The following is an 18,437-nucleotide window of genomic DNA, read 5'->3' on the forward strand; positions in this document are numbered from 1 at the left end:
CAAAATACTTTTAACCTCAAATCTTGCTTTGACTCAGACCATCAGACTCAGGCCACTCAGAGCAAAAACACAAAAGTATGCTGTTCTCCTAAAAACAGTTGAATATACTAAAAAAAGTAACTAAGGGGGCTTTTGGAATCGGTCAAAATAACATGTACAGCATTTACTCTTTTGCCTGGAACTATGCGTTTCCTGCAGAAGTTTTTTTAATTAAAAAAAAAGCATGCTTTGGAACCTGTCAAAACCTCTCAAACCTCTCAATCTCTTGTCATCTGTCCTGAAGAAGACATCTTCACATTCCAAACACCCGTTGAGGGAAAGAATACACCTAAAAGTATGTGTCTTGCAGTATTTGGAGGGTTGAGGGAAGAATGTCAGCATGGATCCACACAACTGCAATAATAGCAAGAGCACAGATTCTCGTGTGTCTGATAGTGGAACAAAGACCTTGTAGACAAGTAGAACTAGGCAAAAAAATGTTTTGGCATCTCATAAAGACTAGGAAAAGTTTAAAATTCAATATAGATTTAGTGTATCTGGATCAAACACAGATACTTGGTAAGTTTTTACAGAGAGGAATCATCACAACGTATCTGTCATATTCAGTATTAATTTCCTTTTTATTAGTAGAATCCTTTCTATCAATAGAACTACAGGATTTTCAGGAACTAGGGCTCTCCAGGAGATAATTTCATTCTTCACACTACATCTGGGCAGAATCAGCTCCACATAAATATCTGCAGCATCTTCTGTCTATCTGCATCTGCAGTACTTCATATTTTCCAAACCTAAACCAATATCAATTGCATCTGTGGAAGGGACACCACTGATCTGAGGCAGGCTTTAGTACACTCATAGTTGCTCTTCTTCATTATTGCAACGTTGCCCCTTCTGGGAAGAGCATGCAAATCACTTATTCTTGCAAAGAAACCATACTGCAGTTCAAAGAAAAAAGGAGCTGAATTTAAAGCTGCAAGGGAACCAAAATCCAACAAATTTGACATAACGCGTAAACCTTAAATGTTAATGAAACTATAATTCTTGTGAGTTCTCTACTACTTTCAATTAAGAAAGCATGAATCCTTAATACAGCTGGTTTAGCTCAGGGGAGGCTTGTGAACACCAAGGACTCACTGGGCCAGGTTCTCCCACAAGCGCTTGTTGGCAGCAGTTCAGCCAAGGCTATCATAAGGTTTAGAAGGTTGTGAATATTCACGCTGGAGGCACGGAAGCCTCCCGGGCAGAGCTGTTGGCTGGGAACACGCTACGGGACCACGGGGCTGTCGCCCTAAGGCCAGGGCAGTGTCACACGGGCTGGCACTGCCTTCGGGACACGCCTGCTCCCTGCTGGTCACCGTGTCCGTGACACCGCCCCGGGACCCGGCTCAGCCAGACCACCGAGTGGTCTGGGAATCCGCCCGTGCGATCGGCACAACACATCCTCCTCTCGTCTGCAGCGCTACTCGGACCCAGAAAATCCTGGAAGCATCCCAACTCAATTTGCAAGAAGATCTTTGCAAAACCAGCTGTGGTCATGGATGGTTCCCAGCTGCTGCTGCCTTTCCCCCACCCCCGTTCCACAGCCTTCAGATTCCACTTGTAAGCAGGAGTCTGAAGATGCAGATCACAGCTGGCCATGCCAGCACTGGTGCAGGGGATACAAGGGTACGCTGCAGCCTCATCAAGTCCATCTATTCCATAGCCCATTCCCACTCGTTCTCTTGACAAGCACTAGTGTTTAGAGTGGCTCATCAGATACAGATCCTGCCTCGAGCGGAGCTCTGAACTTGTATTGAACACTGACCTTAGTAAGTCTTTGCTGCCTAGGAAACAAACTGGCTAAAAGGACTGTGAATTCAAAGCCCTAGATGTTGCGGGCTGGAACTTAAAGACTAGTGCCTAGAGCTGCTTGGATTATTTCCTTAAAATTGCTTTTGAACAGGGAAATGGGCTTAAACAACACCACCACGACCCCTTTTCCTCTCTGAAGTTGTCTACTTTTGCTTCAGCCACTGAAGCAAAAGTATGAATCTGATGGTCGGATTACCTTCTGCTCTCATTCTCCTGCATGGTCTGTAGCTTCCCTCTCCCATGGAAGAAAGGTATCCCAAGCAGCACAACAGCCAGGCACTTGTGATGCGCACTCTCACAGTAAGGAGAGATCTCAAACAGTAACAGGAGCTACTGCAGTTCAGGTAGCTCGAAGGCAAAATAACCAACCTGGATGAACCAGCTTTTCAACAGACACGAGTTACCACTAGAATTTCCGCTGGAAAAGTTTCTTCCCTCAATGGGAAAAAAAGTTTTCTTCCTAAATGACTCTACATGGTGGTGCATGGGCCATTGAAAAGTCAAAAGTGACTGCTGTTGAAAAAAAAAAATTAAAAAAACTGAAAACGTGGTCTTCATTTCAGATCAGTATCCACTAACATCACAGAATTACTACTTCTGCCAACACCAGCTGATACCTTTGCACTTGGTAACCTATGCATGGAGAAAATCCTCCCACAGAGGCTGGGAACTTCTGAGTAGCAACAGAATGGGAAATGGTTGTCTGATAATTGTCCATGCCATCCTCATTACAAGCATAAATGGTGGAGCTCAAGATAGAAACACAAGTCTCTGGCTCCTGAGACCTGTCAAAAAAACATGTTCTGGAAGTCTGCCAATATGGAAGAATAAACCTTTAACTGTCAGTGAGATAAAACCAGAAAAGCAATGGATAAAACATTTTCATTACTAATGGGGATAAACGATTAATATGCCAATGCTTGGTACATGGCAGTTGTGTAAGGAGAAACTGAAACCACACCCAGACTTGCAAAACGCTAATCCCGAGGCTGAACAGTGCTACCACTGCCAGTGAAACTGGAACAGAAAGGTGCTCTCTACTTCACACAGCCACCCTCAGGAAATTCATCCTCTGCACATCTCAGCCAGTTGATTAGATTTCTTGTAGCGAATGAAAAGCCACAGACACCACTAGACCACAGACCATATGAGCAATGTTGGACATCTACAGTAGGGTGGGACAAATTACACTTCATCTCTGCATCCTAATTCCTTAGTTTCTGTAATGATGCATCATTGATAGTGTGGTAGGATGTGAACAGAAGCAATTTTTGCTTCTTAGCAAGATAGACAAAATAAACTTTTATCACTAAGGATGAAGGATGGGGAACCTGTCAGGGGGAAAGTTTATTCTTGTGACAGACTGGAATATGAGAGAGCACGGATCCAGAATGGAAATCCAAGGTGAGAGTTGGCTCTTGAGTTGATGGGATAGATTGAGAGAATTAGTGCTGCTTCTTAAGAGGAGAAGATTTCCCTGCCAACAATAGGCAAAGCTTTCCCTGCCTGATACATCAAACACTTCTCTCCACATTAAGAGCCTTCCAGAGCTCTGAATTCTGCTTCCTCTAATACCTAAACATCATTATGTCTTTGTTCTTTTTGGGGTATTAAAATAATTTCACTATTGTTTAGGAAAACTGAACAAAACACAAAAGCTCTTTTTACTGACCGTATATCATTGACCATATAATACCATTGTCACATCATGGGATTTTGGAAGGAATGTGAAAGGCTTTTTAGAGTTCTGCCACCAAATTCTAAGAGAACCTGCAGACCACTGCATTTCACTCAGTCAACTTCTAATTAATAAGTTATATACTTAAGGAATGGTCTTAGCTAATTGTGTAGCATTATACATAGTGAAGTATTTTTCTGAGTGAAAAATGAATGAGCTGCCCTACAATAAGTAGTAACCAGAAATTTGGACTGAAGCCCAAATTTAATAATAATTTATGTTTCATTAACTTCCCTGGAGTTTTAAGCTTTCTTATCCCTGCTACTGACTTTATTATTAAAAATAAAGAGTCAGGCAAAATTATTTTAATATACATAGACGTAATCCTAAAGGGAGTTAGTAATTTCTTTTACCATAGAACAAAAAGAATAGATATGCTCCTGGTGCTCTATATACCCTTTTGTACATTTCCTTTGTATTTCCTACAACAAAACACAAGCACAGGTCACAATAGTTCCTTTGTACAGATATCACTAATTCCATAAGAAACCATTATTTGGTTTCTTTTTCACATATATGCTGTTATTAAGGGTATGTGACTCTATTTATATCACAATGATTTTAGTAGGAAACTTAGATCTGCAGTTTAAAATCCTGAATGCATTGCTCTAACTATAAGGACACTTTCTCCATGTCCTGGCTTGCAAAGCTTTGACTTAAGCTATTTAAGAAGAAGAAGGGAGGGAAAAAAAAAAAAAAGACTTTACTTGGCAAGAGCTTTAATTAGCAGAAATTTCCACGCTAGGAATATTATTCTGCATGAGCAGAAATTGCATAGCTCTTGCCTCTAGAAGCCTTAGAGATGCCATTGATTAGCCATATTCAGAACAGGGGAATTACGTGACCCAGTGCTAATTTGAATTCCTTTACCAAACACATTTTTATTTCATCATCTCAGCTGCATAAAAGAGTCAAAGTACCAGAGCTTTAATGACTTTGAATTCCTGCTGTTCTGCAATAAAATAAGGCAAGAAATATTAGCCATCCCTGGTTGATTCTTTAATTCTTTCCCAACAATGTCAAAGTATCAGTGTCCTACAGGTTTTAGTGCAGGTTAAAGACTGATACAAAGTGTATGCCTGAATAGAAGTTTGGAGTGAGTTAAGGAGAGGGAGAACATTTTAATGGGACATTGGTCCAAAATAGCCCAGCTTGTTTCTACCTCCTGCTGCCTCTTCCTCCTTTTCACAGGACCTTGATTGTATAGAAACAGTACAGACAAAAACCACAAACAACAAAAGGTTCGCTCACACCCCCAGTGGAGGTCATGAGCATGCTACCATGGAGAAAAAAAAAAAAGCATCAAAGGATAGTTTGGCTTACTTATATGCAAAGATTAATTAATACGAGGTTTGATACTTTAGCAATGTACATTTGGGCAAATTTGTATTTGCAAATTGTTTGTTTCACACATTCAAAGGGCACAGAGCAATGAGGCCTGGTGCTAATTTTAAAAATGAATCAAACCTTTCTTTGCCATGATCCAAAAACTACAAACTTGTGGTTCAGAGGCTTTCAATAGTATCTGCTCAGATTTGACACTCCAAGGTTAGAAAGAAAAGGCACAAAAGAGTTGTGTCATACACAGCAACAGTAGCTTTTTCCAACAATTTTTCAATTATTGCATTGTATACTCTCCAAGAAAAGTAACTGTCTTGGCTACTTGAGAAAAAGCTTTAAAAAGGAGACAGAATTAACAAATTCCCTTAAAACCTTAAAATATAACCCTCTCCTTATAGGTTGTCTTTAAAACTGCTATTCATTACACCAGCATTTATACCCGCTGGATGACTGTGATTCAAAACTACCTGTGTCACATGATGAATAAGTGCAACATGCACCATTCACTTTTAAATCAACCCCCTCCGACCTAAGCCATGTAAATCCTTCAGAAATTCACACCAGTATTCTCCTCCTTCAAATCACACATAGAAATAGTCCAATGATGAAAGTTTACCCATGCACAGCCCCTTTAACCCCTACCATTTAAGTATCTGCTTGGAATTATCAGTGACCCTTGTTACACTCTCGGCTAGTTCACACTGGGTCTTCTAGAGTACGGACCCACGGGGACTTCTCTTTTCTCCGGGGTCCTTGAAATAAACACTATTCACAGCGCTGCCTTTACAAGACAGCACTGTCAGCACTGCCGACCGAAACAGCAAAGACTCTTCCACTTTCGGCACGTATGTGCGCACCCTTTCCTTGTCATGCTGTCCCTGCCATCCACTCACCCTTTCGTCCTCTCACCGCCTGCCCGCCCTGCTTGGTATCTATGGCTTCTATCTTTCAGAAATTATTTTCAAGCCCCCTCGCCTGCCGGCTGGCGCAGGCACCCAAGGTGCCGTCCTGCCGCAGCAGCGCTCGATGCCGCAGCGGCGGCGGTGACATGTGTCTCTCATCAGCGGCTGGGTGCTAATTAATTTAGATCCTTTTCCCGCTACGCTTTAAGGAGCGTTGGAGAAATGCAGCGTCCACTCCCGCAGTCCCCCCGCACCCGGACCCCTGCAGCTGCCCCCGCTCCGCCGCCCCTGGCCCGCATCTCCTCGCCCCCGGGCCCGGGGATTGGCCCGGCGGAGACGGCATCAGCGGCCGGGGGGGGCCGCCCCCACCCTCCCTCCTCCTCTCTGGCCCCGCCACCCCCTCGCCCCGGTGCGGCAGGGCCAACCGGGAGACCCAGACGCAGGCAGCGACCGAGCCGCCGCCGCTCCGCGCCCGGCCACCCGCCCGCAGCATCCCCCGATGGCCGCCCGCCTGACCTGCTGCCTCCTGCTGTGGGCCCTGGGCCATGGGGGCTGCCGCTCGCCCGAGGGGGAGGGCGCCGGCAGCCCGCCCGCCTGCCCCGTCCAGCCGCCGGCCGACCCGGACTCGTCCGCCCCCGGCCGCGACCCCCGCGGCGGCTCTTCGCCGCCCCCTGGGCTGGGCAGCATCGCTCAGGACATGGTAGCTGTCCACATGCTTAAGCTCTACGAGAAGTACAACCGGGAGGGGAGTCGGCCAGGCGACGGCAACACGGTCCGCAGCTTCAAAGCCAGACCGGGTAAGACGGGCCGGGCGCGGGGGGCACCGCTGGAGCCCCCTCGCTCCTCTTTCGCTTTAAAGTGACGGGTTTGCGTCGAGGTTGTCCTTGACTGCGGGGGGTGTTACTCTGGGTGAATGCTGAGGGGTTCCTTGCTACCTACACGGCCAGGGTGTCGCCCCTGGCTTTGCGGACGGCTTCCCACCTTCCCTGGCTCCCTTCCCTTCTCGGAGAGTATCTCCCCTGGGAAAGCCTCCGTTGCTGTGGATGCAAACCAGCGGCAAAAGGAGCGCCGTTCCCAGCGCACATCGCACTGGGCCAAAAGGTCTTTTCAGAAATACTTGGAGCATAAGCCTAGTAGCGAGTGCTCCAGCCACTGGTCCTCTCCTCCGGCTCTCCTCGCAGCCTCAGAAGTTCCTGCTAGGAAGAGTGCCGCCTACAGGACCGCCTAAAACTGCTCGGCATCTTAAATTCCTTGCACTGCCTAAACCTGAGAAGACAGATATCTGACCTCCCTCTCCCCAGTTTTACTTGACTTGATTATGAGGGTGGAGAAACATATATACTGTGTCAAAACTACACTTTCATTATCCCAATATTACATGAAATAATAAAAAGGAGGTTTGCCTAGTTAATAGTCCATGCATTTGTTATCCTTTGCCAAGGAAACTCATAACTTTTCTGGAAAACATCTTACTTCTTTGGTTAACGCTTACAGACTATAACTAAAATCTTAGTTCTTAAAATAAGAACTGTATCAGTTTCCAGAATCTAGTTGTTGCTACCTTGTCAGAAATAATCATTATTCTATTTAGACAAATCTGATGCATTGAAACTCACAAAACCAAATTTTTCATTAATCTGTATCTCCTACATTTAAGTCTCATGTATAGAGTACAGTGCAGCATACAGTGTTTTAGGGAATGCTTACTATAATACTACACAATAATTAATATTCTCTTGTGCACCCCAACTTAATTTCTATCCTATGTCCACTGTAATATTAAAAAGTAATCATATTCAAAGAGGGGGAGACTCCATGGAAGAGTAAGTGACTAATGAAATGTCTAAAAATCTAGGGGTTATGATGTAAAGCAATTGCAGACATTTGGGAGAAAAATAAATTGTCATGCTCTAGATCATTAGCTAGCAGTTGCTATAATAGGGGTTAAGAAGGAACTTCCATTGTGGATGGTTTTCCACAACCTCCTGTTAACATTTTTATTTTTCTGTGAACTGAGCAGCTAACACTAGCTCTCACCCAAATAAGGTCCTGGACCACAAGAGGGATTTGGGGACAAGGCAAGAATTGCACTATATTCTTTTTCTTAATTTTTCATATAATCTGATGAACATACTACTTGCATCAAAGTAATCCAAGTTGTAATTCTGTTTCAAAACACTAAAATAGCAGCATTTTTTACCCACAGGTAGACTGTGCTGACCAAATACAAATCAATATTATTTCGCTCTTTTGTCTGATCATGAAACCAAGGCAGAGAGGCCTGAAAGTAACCTGGCTTTCCCTGCAATGGAAATAAGGCATATCTATGTCCAAAACTCCTGTCTCCTGTGTCTTATCTATGTACTTTCTCTACTGGACCCCATCTTTCCCAAATAACACGGCATGAAAGCAGAAGCTCCTCTGTACTGTTCCTTTGAACTGCATTCATCAAGCTAGTGATAAACACTCTAAAATGTACCATAGAATGATGCAAGATGAGGGAAGAGAGAAGAACCTTATCTGCCACCATGTTTATCTTCCTGAGAAATTCTAGTATTTCCTTCTGAAAGAAAAAATTGGCATGTTTTTCTAACAAGAGGTGGAACATTCATCTTTATAAAATATGGATAATAATTGTAGTCCTATTGAAATATGCAAAACAGACTACACACACAATAATTTTCTTTATCCCAAGCAATGGACTTACTTCTGGTTTTTTATCACATACCTTTTAGAAAATCTGTAACTGTCTGTTCCTGTGGTGCTGTTTAAAACTGTTTGTTAGGTGACACTCAAGCATCAGGGTTACTTACAGTTGTCAAGATGAGGGCTCCAGAGGTACAAAATGTTGGTCCAGACCTTTGTCCTTTGTCATATGCATTATTGAGTTCTCCTCAACTACCCAGTTGTATTGCCATTCTACCTGTTCCTTAAAGGGTAGGTTGGGGTAGGTGGGGTTGACTGAGCTATGGAATGTGTAATGTTTTTCCATATTCAGTGTGAGGCACTTGAAATATACGTGCATGTGCTGTTTGCATGTAGCCAAATACAACTCTTTTTTTTGTGCCTCTAGCAGTACTTGCCCCTTCAGAAAGAGTACTTCACAAACATCTGATCACCTCCTCTCAGCTCACCTCTACATGTGTTCACAAGAGCTCATTATTTTTTTGGTAAGAAGCTGAGAGAAAGCCTAAGAACTGATTTCTCAGGTTTCTTATTTCTTTAGGTGCTTTCCAGTTTACAGTGAACTTTGTAACTTTAGAAAACAACACTAAGTGTCTGAAGTTAGTCAAGTCATAAATGGTTTGTGACCAAATGTGAAATATTAAGCTATTGTCCAACTTCACCTAAATTGCTCAGATTGAGGGGAATTAATCTTCATGGCAGCAATTTACTGTCTAAGCCATGAAATTTCCCCATAAATTTACTCTTGCAGCTCAGACTCGTTCCCTGAACATGATGCATCCCCTGTGCTAAACAAAGCAAAGACCTTAATGAATAGTAGAAAATAGCAGCCATTTAATTAAGATTGTATCATAATGCATATGTGCAAGAAAACCAAATCAAGACTGACAATGCATGGTTGACAGGTTGGTAAAAGCCTGAGCGAACTTATGCAATATGGAAATATGACTGTGCTCCATCCAAAATTCAAATCTTCTAAATTCCTAACAAGTCTGTACTTCCAAGCCTCTGGCTTGTCAGTAGCTGCAGATTCATAGATTCTTATTCTGTTCTACACAGAATTTTGACTTTTGAAGGGTTTGTTTCATCCTAGAATACAGAATTATTTTAGATTAATTCAGCTTCCCTTTCTCTGATCTATCATTACAAGTTACCTTCCCTTCTGAAACCCTGAAACACTGGTGTTTGAAATGTCTTTATCCCAACAATGCTCATGCTTCATAGCAGTAACTACAAAGCTGATGGTGCTCAGAGCATTCTATTACTAAAAGAAATATTAAAAAATAACTGTACACAGCTCAGGTGGAGAGAACCAGTAGATAGACTTCTTTTAAGAAACATGCCTTCTGAAATGAACATACATTAACAAAGCCTGGTGTTCTAAAGCAAGTATTATAATTAATCTCTTCCTTGGCCATAGCCTTGTGAAATTTCTGTGCTTCAAAGACTTGAATAAAATCTAAACCCTTAAGTTTTTTCATAGTATGAGCACCTATACCTATGACTAGTGTTGATTAAAAGTTTACTAATCGGAATCCTGTCCTGAACTGACAGAAACAAACAGGTTCTTATCACATCAGTACAAGCTATTCCACTTCACTATATCAGGAACAAAATACAGGTGGTGTAGATGGAAATTGCATACTCAAGCATTTGTATTCTCAGACTGCCTGTGTGGGTTTGGGATTAATGATCATTAATCAGCTAATCTGCTGTTCTTTCAGTCCAAATCACGGTTCTATCCAGCGTTAACTGGGAGATAGCAACCACCAATTTAGTAAGATGTAGCACTATTCCTTTCCCTCTTTCAAATGAAACTGTGCTTTAAAGGAAGAATGTTCCAACAGGTGGCAGTTAACAGTACTGCCTTTCTGTTATTGCCAAAATTTCTGTGGCTCGTCATCCATAGTGCACTGAAAAAAACCCTAAGTGTTTCTGGGAAGCCTGGCTGTTGCATTTTTTGGGTTTTGTTTGGTTTGGAGTGGTTTTTTTCTTCCTTCTGCCAGAGAATTTTCAGGTATGTCAAACAGGACTGCCAGAGGGTTGGTCCACTTGGGTTAATTAAAGATACAGATTTACCCACTGTAATCCTTTGATGCGTTCTAAGTACTGGTGTGAGCTTGGGAGAACAGGAATCTCTTCTTGGTTCTGCCAGCACTGTCCCATATACTGTTGAGCTAGTAAAAAAAAAAAAAAAGGCAACCTTTCACAATGATAGACTATTAAGGCATTGTCTTTTTATGCTGGGGTGGGATTAGATTTTAACTAAGAGAGGTTCTACTGTCTAAATAAACGTGAAGTAAGCAGTTATTAGTGTAAAATTGTTTGTCTTCCTTGAAAGGAGGGTAAAGATGTAAGCTGAGCACAAGCTGTTTAACTAGCTAAAAAGAAGCTGTTTCAAATGGAGTTTGAATTTTAAGAGTCAGCTCCTATTCAACAGCATTTGTCACTAACTTCACACAGATTTAAACACAAGCATTAGAGACCAAATGTGTTTCACAGTGCTTTAAACAAAGCTCCTACATGATGTGTAGTGGAAAGAAGGATTGCTCACAAGAGTAATGACCCCCAAAATGTGTCACACTGCTTACTGCGAGCCCCCTTGTGAAATGTCTCTTGTGCACTATTTGCAGATGATGAGCTGTTGCCCACAGAGTTAGCACCCAGACATTTTTAAGGAACCTGCAGTCAGCTTTATATTAGACAATCTTGAATATTAAGTGCAAACCTGGTTTCTGCTAGTACTGGTTTCGGCAAGGTATTTCTCTGAGCTCTACCACAGCTAAATTTGACAGCTTCTCTGAGCCTGAATTTGTTATAAATGAAATATAATCAAGGATTGCTTTTCTTGCCTGCTTAGCATGAAAGGCAGTCTGGAACTAAAAATCTCTGGAAAGAATTTTATCCCTCGTATGTACAAAAGATGCCCAGTGTGTTGGACACTCTCAATGTTATTGTAATACTGCTATTAATGAGTTACATTTTTTTTCCTCCCCTTATTCACCATGTTTTAAGCTGAAGTGATAAGCTCACTATACTAAATTATTTGATGTAACTGAAACATAGAATTTGTTAATTCACTTAAATGGAAATAAGAGTTGACTACCATTTTTGGTCTCAGATATACATCCATGTTTTTCTTCCTCTCTTGCAGAATTCTTGGCCCAGAAGCCCTTGTACTGCTTTAATCTGACATCCATGCAGGATTCAGAAATGATCCTTGCTGCCACTTTTCACTTCTATGCTGACAAACGCCCTCGGCACCGGGAAGTGTTTTGTAAACGATCCAAGAACTCATCCTGTCGCCTCCTTCACCTGCCTCCAGCCCTACGGCTCAACCTGGTTTTCCAAAGCATTCACCAGAATTCTGCTTATGGACTAGTGAAAGGGAACATCACTGTGCTTCTTCAAAGGCGAGGGGCTTGGCATGCAAAGGACATTTCACACATCGTAAAAGAATCGAAACGAGCTGGAGAGCTCATTCTCTGTGCTGAGCTTGATTCTGGGGAGAAACACCAGGGCTTCCCTGAACAGGTTGCCAGCCATTTACCTTATATACTAGTTTATGCCAATGATCTTGCAATCTCTGAACCTAACAGTGTGGCAGGCACCCTACAGCGTTATGATCCATTCCCTCCCAATGACGGGGACCCAAATCTATCCCCTAATGCTTCTACTGATACTCGAGTTAGGAGGGATACGTACCTCGCTAGCTCTATTCAGAACAACGAGTTGCCAGAAGTAGATTATAACAACAATAAATACAACAAACATGACATATGGGAGAATGCCTACAGATCCTTGAAACCAAAAGCCTCACGCAAAGATAGGAGGAGAAAAGGGCAAGAAAATACAGAAACACTTAAAACGTCTCAGGTGCTAAATTTTGATGAGAAAACAATGAAGAAAGCAAGGCGAAAACAATGGAATGAGCCAAGGATTTGTTCAAGAAGATACATGAAAGTTGACTTTGCTGATATTGGCTGGAATGAATGGATCATATCTCCCAAATCATTTGATGCCTACTACTGTGCAGGTGCATGTGAATTTCCAATGCCCAAGGTAGTATGCCTTTTTATTCTTGTCAGCTTGCAAACAGTAGGCCTACTGTTCTGCTTATCCAACTACTTCTTTAGTTAGATTTTCCTTTAGTTTATTACCTTTTTCATTGAGTTTTGTTGCCTTGTTCAACCTAAAGAATTTAAGCAATTTTGTTTCCATCAACTTAGTCATCAGAGTGCAAAAAGATTCCAAGTTTTTTTAAATGCAATCTGAAGAATAAGAAAAATATCTCAGGTTTATCTGACAATTTCTCGTCTTATATCTTGACACCATAGCATAAAGACTTCTGTAGCTTATGAAAATACGGTTATACACACTAAATCATCAAAACACTCTATTGTAGTAGCAGAAGTATGAAGTATTATATGCTAATATTAAAACAAGCTACTCTATTAGCGTATTTCTGGATTCCACTTGTAATACCTTAGAAGAAAAATGAAGAGTAGTTACACTCAGGTATTTTTAACTTTAGAAAACTGCTTGTTCTTTATGAAAACAATAATACTGATTAAGATGATATTTTTGTATCAAAATTCTAAATATGTTAGATAATCCTGCTGCAACGAAGAAGTTAATTTACCTTATGTTGCTAGAAATGCCATAAAACTGCCTCTAGCACCCTAAAGCAAGCGTACCAAATTCCTTCTGTAGAAGCAGTGTGAAGTTTGCTAGTGGAGAGGCAAACATTTGTTTCACTTCCGCTCTGCTCTGTGGCAAGAAGTAGAAATGTTGGCAATCCTATGTTGGACAAGAATTATCAGAATTTTATAAGGCTTTCAAGTAATGGCAGAGAGGAGGATCTGAAGTACTGCATAACCTGCATATTTAGAAACTGTAATTATTTTGCAGTTCTACCTACAAATTGCCTGATTATTTGTTCAACTGACATTTTTGCATGGGTCATTTGGCACATAAATAAAGGCTAGTGTTTTACAGCAGAGGATTGCAAGGCTCTGAAACAGGAATGTGCCCTACTTTACATCCAGAGAAATTGATGCATGTTTGTGTTGAAACAAGTAGTATAATTTCAGGAAGAGTAGATATGTAGGCTGGTTTTAAGTCCAGGAACAGTGGAACTTCATGGTAGGGTGTACAAATCTGACCACATGTTCTTGTGTAGGTGGTCAGTGCTGAACCACGCATACATAAATTGATACATGGTCTGGCAAAATTAAAGCTTGCACAGACTCACATACAACTTTGTTTTTGTAATACAAATTGATCATGCACCATAATCAGCATTTACCTTACCCAAAACAAAAGACAGCCTGGGAATACGGGTCTTCTGCCATAGACTCACAGTCTAATGCACCATTCATACACAACGATGTAAACTCAAAAAAAAATCCCCAACCAAACAACAACCACACCCTCCAAAAAAGATGCATTTAAGGCATCTGGCTTCTTGTGAGCAAAACAGCATTACACAAAAGCTGGCAGGGCCAGAAGAGAAAGGATCTGTTTCTAGCTTGAATAATTAAATAAGCTTATATTGCTTACTTACTTAATATCTTATCTAGAAATATAAGCAAATACTTGTTAAATAATAAAGATTCCCTTTCACTAGTGTCTTGATACCAAAAAACCAAAATAAGGAAAAAAAAACCCAACTGAAAAAACAAAAAACCAGAGAAACTAAATCACACATACATAGACTTGGGAATTTTGGGTTTAATACACATTCATTGATTGGGTTTGCTTTGGAAGAGGTCTAGTCCTTGTTAGCTCTGTATTTTTAAGAAGGGAAAAAAAGAAGCAGATTTACAGGTGTAACTTTTTTTAATGACTGTTTCAAAAGGAAGAGAGAGAGGACACCAGCATGAATGAAGATTCAGTTCAGAGTATAAGATTTGCTCAATATTATTGAGGGAGAAATTTGTTCTTTCATATATGCTCTAAGCCAGGAAAGTATCAAAGGCCAGATTAAAGACTCATAAGGACTTGGTCTACACAGTCAGCCTATGATGGACAAGAGACACCTTATTTCCAAAGTACTCTTTTAGAACTGTGGAGATAGAATTACATGCCTGGGATGTTGGGTATCATCACATCGTAGGTTTATTTTTTTTCTTCAGTGTTAGTACATCATTCTGCACATCTACTTTAATAACTGCAAGTCTTGATTTAGATAAATAATCAACAGCTTGGGTACAAATCTTCTCATAGCAAGTCCACCTATCTTACTGCTGAATTTCTTATTCCCTGAACTGTGAGGAGGAAGACTAGGTTATATGGCTGGCTGCAGTGCTGCATTTGCCAAATAAATTCCAGTCCTGCACGTGGTAGGACCTGGTCTGCTGTAGATAACTTAGCAGCCAGCATTTAAAACATTAGCACTTCCTCAGTGCCATCATTACTGGGCATTCAACTAATTATTTCAAGCTTTCTGCTTTAGCACATTGGGACAAAGTCAAATGTGAAGCCTAGCCCACAATCCCTGAACACTGATGCCATGTTTCCAGATGGGCTGGAAAAATTCAGAGCCTGGCAGGGCGGAGGATTGGTGTGTTGTCTGGCCCTGCTGTGGATATAGGGCTCAGGCAGCCAGATTGCATACAGAGTACTGCTCTACCATAAGCATTTTCCCTTCTAAGCATTTTTGTGCATGGTGTACCCACTTTCGGGCATTAGAAACATAATTTGTGTTGTTGCCTTGGGAAACAGCTGCTCAGTCTAGATAGACTTTGTTCACATCTATTTGTTCCTTGCAGATATTAGAGGCTGCACAGCTCAAAAAGATCCTTGTAGGATCTTCTGCAGGTTCATAGCCAAGAATCCTGTAAGTCAGTAACTGGCCTTGAGGGCAATGATGGCTATCCACTGCATGGGGGCAATAAATGCTGTTTCAGTAGCACATTGTCATCTGACTCTGTCAAATAATGACATGAAATAACACAGGTGCTAAGAACAGTTCAGGAGGTTTTCATAAAGGCTAAATTAAGAACTTGATTCTAGAAGCTCTTAATTCTTTGAATTTCTAAACTCTGCAGTTGCTTAAACACACAAAAACTCCTGTCTCTCTCTTGCTGTCCATATATGCTGACATGACCAATGTGGGTAGAAACTGATTTCTACTTCACAGAGCAGCTGTGAGACTACCTCACTGCTTCTTGTGTGTGGACAGTTTTGAAATCTAAAGATAAAGGGGGGCAAGAGAGAGCAAGCCATTGCTAATGATGCTAACATATGCTAATTACAGAAACGCACTGTGCAGGACTGGTCACTTGTTGGGACTTTGCTATAGGGATACTGTCTTGAAGGGTCAAGGACAGATTTCACAGTTACTTAGTTAAGGAATATCTGAAAGCCTTAATGGTAATTAAGGTCTGATCTGATTTGCTGATATGTTACACTTAATACAAATGTTTCAAAACTGAATTATGCTAAAAACAGCTCCTTTGTTCTATCCATGGACTACATAACTTTTCATGTTGAAATGAAAAACCAATTTTTGCACATACATATATATTTGAAAAACAGAGAAGATATAGGAGATAATAATTCTTCTCACCTAAAGTATCTATTTCCGTGCGGTAGTGTGCAAAGTCCCTATTTGTTGTCCCACAGATGTCATTTTCCACCTGATATACAGCTGTGCACCAATAGTGATGAAAGATTCCATGTGCCACCTATACCAGATATGTGCAGATATGAGAAAACTCAGGAAACTGTAGCAAAAAGCTTGATAGGATTAACGCAATTTTCCTACTGTTATTGTACTCATTTGCTGGGACAGTATTCAAGCATGACAACTGAACAGGAGTCACTGAAGCTTCAGCCTCAGTGGTGGGCTGACTACCATGCTATTGCCTCCTTATTCTCACCACCATAATGCCTAATGGCTGCCTCCTCTTCTCAAATGCTTTTCCTTGTGTTGTTAACTGTGTCCAAAAATCAATAGTAGAAATAAAATTGTGGCTCAGTGCCCTGAACAGGTTATAGATGTAAAGCTGATGTAAATCCTCATTTTATACTTTTCCCAGCCTCTTGAGGCTAGCCCATGGGGAGAAAAAAAAATCCTGGGGATGAAGGCAGAGGGAAGCAAAGACCACATATATGAACTATTTGTCATGCAATTATGATCAGAAGGGCTCTGTCAGGGTGTTTGATTATTCTATACTAACTCTCTCCTGTGGATGCTACTTCTGGAGTACTCTGCTCTTTCAAAAGAGAGTGACTACTCTAGGAAAAAGTAACTAATTCCAGGCTAGCGTACACGAGGAGAAATTCAGGAATTTCTGGAATGTTGGAACATTGGGATAGTTATTTTGGAAATACTTACAGTAGCAAGTTTTCTAAGTCAGACGAGGTTAAAAAAACATATAACATCTAGCAACTGAGAACTAGCTTAGGCTTCTTCTCCATGCCTCCCTCCAGCATATAGCAGATACATTCAGGGACATTTTTTCTTCAGGCCTCTGGCTGCTGGCTGTGCCACCAGTGCCCTCCTCTGGTATTTATGAAGGCAGCCTAAGGAACACAAAATATCTGTTGGATACATCCAACTCAGGAAAGCTGGAAGTGTGAGGGACTGACTGTGCTGCATAACCCTATGACTCAATCAATGACATATTTGCTTTACTGAGGAACAAAAAACTCCATAATTGTTATCATTTTCCAAGTCCACTTAGGAACATGACTGCTCATAAATGAAGCTATAACTATTTCCTTCTCTGTTCCAGATTGTGCGGCCATCAAATCATGCTACTATTCAGAGCATCGTAAAAGCAGTAGGAATCATTCCTGGCATCCCAGAACCCTGCTGTGTTCCTGACAAAATGAGCTCCCTCAGTGTCCTTTTCTTAGATGAGAACAAAAATGTTGTTTTAAAAGTATATCCCAATATGTCAGTTGAAACTTGTGCCTGCCGATAAGTTCATACAAATACACCTTTAACAAGGCCCACAAATCCTGCCCGACTGCTCTGGGGAGTTGTAAAGGAGAAATTAATCCACTTGTGTTGATGAACCAATGCAATTCTACAATTTCTCTACAGAAAGCATACGGAGAGACTAAAACAACACATGTGCTTGCCTCGAAGGATAGGTCATACTGTCATCATTTGTCTTTCATATTCATCTTCCAGGAGTTCAGTACTTCTACAGATACCTTCCTAACCCACCTAGCCAAGATACCTGATGTTTAGTGAGAAACTTAAGTGTGAAGTTTTCCATAATCAAAGGACTAAAATATGTTTTTATTTGTTATTTTCTGACTATTTTACCTCTTCAGTTAACCAAGAAGATGGGAAGTGAACTTGCAAAGGCAGGCTTATTTTAGAATATCACTTTTGTACACAAATCAAAAATTTTTGCCTAAAACACTCATACTCTTAATATGCATATTTATACTGAAAAATGCTGTAATAAAGGGCTTAAAATGTATATTTTCTTCAGGATACAAGTATAGTTCACTGCATAAATTTTCATATAATCAATATCTTAATATAGTCATTTTTGGTTACCCTTCCTTAATATATAATTTGTTCTACAAAAAACATGTAATATTCCACATTTTTGGTTTGCTGGATAGTTTCAGGTTGTTAAACATATTCTCTGAGTAACACATACAATATAGTAATATGTTGAAATACTAAAAATAAAATAACCAAGATTTATATTTTTGTAAATTATGCTTTATATCCTCTAGATTGTTACATGCTTTTAACAAAAGCTAATAAATTAAAGGTACAGTAGTATCGAAAAATATTTGAATTGTCTTTCTATAAATGCATTCTCCTACATTCTGTTAATTAGATGGAAACGTGTAAATACATGTTAAGCTTGTCATAATGTGCTTCAATAGATTAAAGACAGAAGAAAATACTATGATCATCTAGACCGACCTCCTGCACAGCA

At 40.8% G+C, this 18,437-nt stretch overlaps 1 protein-coding gene across 1 annotated transcript; it reads left to right on the forward strand.

The window, feature by feature from the left end:
• Nucleotides 1-6,218: 6,218 nt before the first annotated feature.
• Nucleotides 6,219-18,287, forward strand: GDF10 (growth differentiation factor 10). The gene is made up of 3 exons (XM_032116219.1): nucleotides 6,219-6,629; nucleotides 11,672-12,579; nucleotides 17,262-18,287. The coding sequence occupies exons 1-3, from the start codon at nucleotides 6,332-6,334 to the stop codon at nucleotides 17,451-17,453; spliced, it is 1,398 nt and encodes a 465-aa protein (XP_031972110.1). The 5' UTR covers nucleotides 6,219-6,331; the 3' UTR covers nucleotides 17,454-18,287.
• The last annotated feature ends 150 nt before the right edge of the window (nucleotides 18,288-18,437 follow it).

This window comes from Corvus moneduloides, chromosome 8 (assembly GCF_009650955.1).
Source record: "Corvus moneduloides isolate bCorMon1 chromosome 8, bCorMon1.pri, whole genome shotgun sequence".
NCBI classification, from domain to species: domain Eukaryota; kingdom Metazoa; phylum Chordata; class Aves; order Passeriformes; family Corvidae; genus Corvus; species Corvus moneduloides.